The 4,246-nt window shown below is 51.6% G+C and overlaps 1 protein-coding gene across 1 annotated transcript in view; it reads left to right on the top strand.

The window, feature by feature from the left end:
- Nucleotides 1-3,501: 3,501 nt before the first annotated feature.
- The window catches only part of LOC114042722 (mitogen-activated protein kinase kinase kinase kinase 4-like), a 228,954-nt gene continuing 228,209 nt past the window's right edge, over nt 3,502-4,246 (top strand). Inside the window, exon 1 of the mRNA XM_027861416.1 lies at nt 3,502-3,611. Coding sequence (XP_027717217.1) covers nt 3,549-3,611 — 63 coding nt within the window. The 5' untranslated portion in view covers nt 3,502-3,548. The remainder of the gene's footprint in view (nt 3,612-4,246) is intronic.

Raw genomic sequence — 4,246 nt, 5'->3', positions numbered from 1 at the left:
CCCTTCCCTCTCCCCAAAGTGCCTTCTGAGATTACCTTCAATTTGCACTATATATATCTTGTGGGCACAGAGATATTTGAACATTTCCTCTGCCATTACAATATGAGCTCCTTCAGGGTGGAGACTATGGCAGAGTCTTTGAGACCTAGACTTACCTCCATCTTACAGGGAGGTTTCAGAGTACAGTTTCAGTGGTGAATTAGTATGATGATGATGTCTGGCAAGTGGCAAATTGAAAGTATTCAATCCCAGTGAATCTCTCATTTTGTCATGCCCTTGGTTCAGTTCTCACTTGGACTAAATATTTAGTTTCACCATCCACAATAAACACAAATGTTCACCAGGAGGAATGTGGAAAAAAAAGTATATGGGGGGAGGGGGGAAAGTGGGGGAAGGAGGGAGGGGGGGAGAAGAGGAGGGGAGAAGAGGGGAAGGAGAGAAGGGGGAAGAGGGAGGGAGGAGAGAACAAGAGCTTCAGAGGTTAAATGACACTAATCAATCAATAAATATTTATGAAGTACCTACTATGTGGCAAGAACTGTGTTAGGTACTGAGAATACAAAGAATGAAAGGATTCTCACTCAAAATGAGCTCACATTCTAAAGGCTGAGACATCAAGTACATATAAAAATACATACAGCATAAGTGTTATGTTTATATACATGTATATATTTACATACATGTGTATATATAAATGCATGCATACATATACAGGTGTCCCCAAAGTCTTAGTGCAGTTTTAAGCTTTTATAGCTTAAAACTGCACTAAGACTTTGGGTGAGACACACACATAGTCGTTAAATACAAGGTACTGGTATTTATACAAGAACTGCTTGTTACCAAGACTGATGGTTGTTGTTTCTTTAAAAGTTGTTTAAGTGAAATTAAGCCTGAGCATTCCTTTCCAGAAGACTGTAGTTCTCTCTTTTTATTAATGGCACTTATACTTCAGGTGTGAGGCTCAAATAGGATAATAAAAGTGAGTGCTTATAAAGCCCAGGGCAGATTTATTAATCAATTAACAAATATCTTAATTAGGGGCTTGTGCTAGGAGCAGAAGATAAAAAGACAAAAACCAGACCCTGTCCTCAAGAAGTTTACATTCTGTCAGGGGAGGGAAACAAGCAAAAATAAAGTAAATATAAGTTAGTGGGGGTGGGGAGGGTACTAGTAGTTGAGGAAATCACGAAAAGCTTCAAGTAGGAGGTAGTGTCTTGAAGGAAGAGTCAACAGCAAACAAAATTCCTGTCCCAAAAGATTATACTCTAATTAGGGAGGCAAAACCTACAAGCCCTAAATCAGAAGGATAAACTTGCTTTAAAAAAAAAATGAGCATTGCAAAAGTGTTCTGAGGGGAAGGTCAAAGATCTGGGGGAGGCAATCAGGAGAAACCTCATGGAGGAAGTATAATTTGACTTTCTGGAAAGGTAATAATGTTGTATAGGGCTGCCCTTGGGAAGCTGGTGATAGATACCATGTTGGTTTGTCAAGTATTTCCTGTTAAGAATTCTGTTAAGAATTGGGCTTCTAGAAGCCACCTGGGGTTTTATGACTTGCCCTGACAGGCTATTTATTAAGTGCCTACTAGGTGCCAGGCACTGTGCTGGAGAAACGAAGTTTTTTTTTTTTTTTTTTTTTTTTAAATAGTTCCTGCTCTTATTTATAGGGAGACATTTACACATATAGTGCGAATATAAAGAGAAAGTAAGGATGGGGGTGGGGAGACACCAAATACTTGGGGTGACGGTGAAGAAAGGAGTCATATGGGGGTAACACTTCAACTGAGCTTTGATGGGAACTAGGGGTTCTAAGAAGCATTGGTGAGGAAGGAGGGACTATTGTGCATGGGAGGGGGTGCAGCTTGTGTAGTGGTAAAGAGATGGAATATCGTGTGTAAGGGGCAAGAAGGTCCAAGGATAGGTAGTTCAGGAAAAGTTCCCAGTTCTCCAAACAAAATTCATTTTGTTTCACGTTCATTCAAACTCCACGTGGCCATTTGGTGGAAACAAAAGCAACACTGGAGAGACGGTGTGAACCGGTGCACGAAGTACTGGAGGTAGCTAGTCTGAGGATTCCAAGTGAGTAGCCTAGCACTGCCTTTTGCTACCTGTACAACTCGTGTGCCCAGTTTTGGGCCCGAAAGTTTCTTCTCTGTAACATGAGTTGGGCTAGCTGGCTTCGGAGGTCCCTTCCAGCTTTAGATCTAGGATCCTATGTTTGACCTTGGGTAGGTCACTGCCCATCTCTGGGTATCAGTTTCCTTATTTCTAAAATAAGGGGGTTGGACTGGATGGCCTCTGAGGTTACTTGCAGCTCTACATCTAGAATCTTAGGAGGCTGGCTGACGGAGCCCACCAGGCTCCCCGGGACTCCCTGTCTCTGCCTACCTAGACGGCAAAAAGTGCCAGGGCAGGCGCCCCTGCCACGTCTTTGAATGGAGTTCCCTGGTTCGCCAGGGACTGAGCGGGGTGGAAGCCCGCACGGTCAGGGTGCCCCAGGGCTCCACTCGCCAGCCTTGGGGCGGGAGGGATGCACGGTTGGACCAGACCTCAGCCCGCGGGAGGTTTCTTAGGGGGCGCGTCCAGTTTCATGCAGGGAACCCACGTGCGGTCCGTGCCGCTGCGGGCAGGCGGACGAGGCCAAGCGGGGGCACTTCGCTTATGGTCCCTCCGGATCCCACGCTGGCCCTCTGTTCCGTGGTCCTTCAGAGCGTCCGGCAGCCCGCGTGCTCCGGCTCCGGCCCCGGCCCGGGCGGCCGCCTCCCCAACCCCGGAGGCACGTCACTTCCTTCCCCAAACTTTTTTCTTTTTTTTTTTTTTCCCGAGGAAATGTCTCTGCAAAAAAGTTGTCCTGCGGGGAGTCGGGGGCCGGACGCTGTTGCTGTGGCTGGAGTGGGGCTGTGGGGTCGGGAGGCAGAGGGGCGACAGGGAAGGAGGCAGGGGCAGTGGCGATCACCGCTGCCCTCCTAAAGGCGGTAGCGGCTGGGGACTGGCTCTGGGGACAGGGCGCCGCGGGCGCAGGCTGGTGGAGCGCGCAGCTCTTCGGCGGCCCCCTGGCGGGGTGACCCCCGGTGGGCCCCCTCCGGCTCCGGCTCCCCTTCCTCCCCCTCCCCTTTCCCTCTCCTCTTTCCCCCTCCCTATTCTCCCCTCACTCCCCGCATCCCGGCCTCTGGTCCTGCCCTCCTTCCACCCCCCCCTCACTTTGCCCCCTCCTCCTCTTTTCCCCTCCCCTCCCCGCCCTCTTTTGCCCCCTCCCCGTCAGCTCAAGTCCAAGGGAGTTGCAGCCCAGGCGGGCATTCGGTCAGTACAGCTGGCGCCCTCAGCTCGTGCCCAACGCACTCTGACAGGCTCCTCTGACTACCGTCGCCGTCGTTGCTCTTCGCATCTCTGCAGCCCCAGACCCGAACTCCGAGCCAAACTCCAAGCCAATCTCCGAACCCGACCTGTATACACCTCGACCCCCGCCCCAACCCCAACCCTAACCCCTGCCCCGACCCCAGCCCCATCCTCAGCCAGGGCTTCGGCCCGGCTCCGGCCCTGACTGCAACAATGGCTATGGCTAGAGTCTCGTCGCCTCGGAGCCTGGACCACATCGACCTGTCCACTCTGAGGGTGAGTGAGTGCTTGCCATGCGTGCGGGCGTCCCGCCGCTGGCGCCCGTCTAAGCGCGCGCGGCTCTGCACCCGGCGTTGGGCGCGGGGTATCTGCAGCAGCATTGCACTGGTGCTTCTGATGGGCAAGGAGAGGAGACCGGCCAGAATCGAGGCAGAGCACGCCTCCCCTGCCCTCCCTCCTTGCCAGCCCAGCTGGGCAGGTTCGGCGCCTGTCGAGGCTGCCCATCCCTGCCTGCAGGGCACGGCTTCCCTGGACCTCGGCTAGTTCGGGGTCCACAGAGTGTACTCAATTTCTCTTCGTGTGTGTGTGTGTGTGTGTGTGTGTGTGTGTGTGTGTGTGTGTGTGTGTCTGTGTCTGTCTGTCTGTGTCTGTGGTGGTAGGAGGTGTGAGGCTTCCTAGGATTCATAGATTTAGAGCTGAAAGGGATCTTGGGGATCATTTAGCCAAACCCTCCCACTTTACATATGGGGACTCAACTGAGACTCCAAGAGGACACGGGATTTGCCTTGGATCGCACAGGTAGTAAAAGGGTAGTCAAAATTAGAACCCAAGTCCTCCGAGTCTAAATCTAGCACCCTTTCCACTGTGACTCTCTCTCTCTCTCTCTCTCTCTCTCTCTCTCTCTCTCTCTC

This window comes from Vombatus ursinus, unplaced genomic scaffold (genome assembly GCF_900497805.2).
Source record: "Vombatus ursinus unplaced genomic scaffold, bare-nosed wombat genome assembly UNPS02014735.1, whole genome shotgun sequence".
Classification (NCBI taxonomy): domain Eukaryota; kingdom Metazoa; phylum Chordata; class Mammalia; order Diprotodontia; family Vombatidae; genus Vombatus; species Vombatus ursinus.
This window is presented reverse-complemented; position numbering and strand designations above follow the sequence as displayed.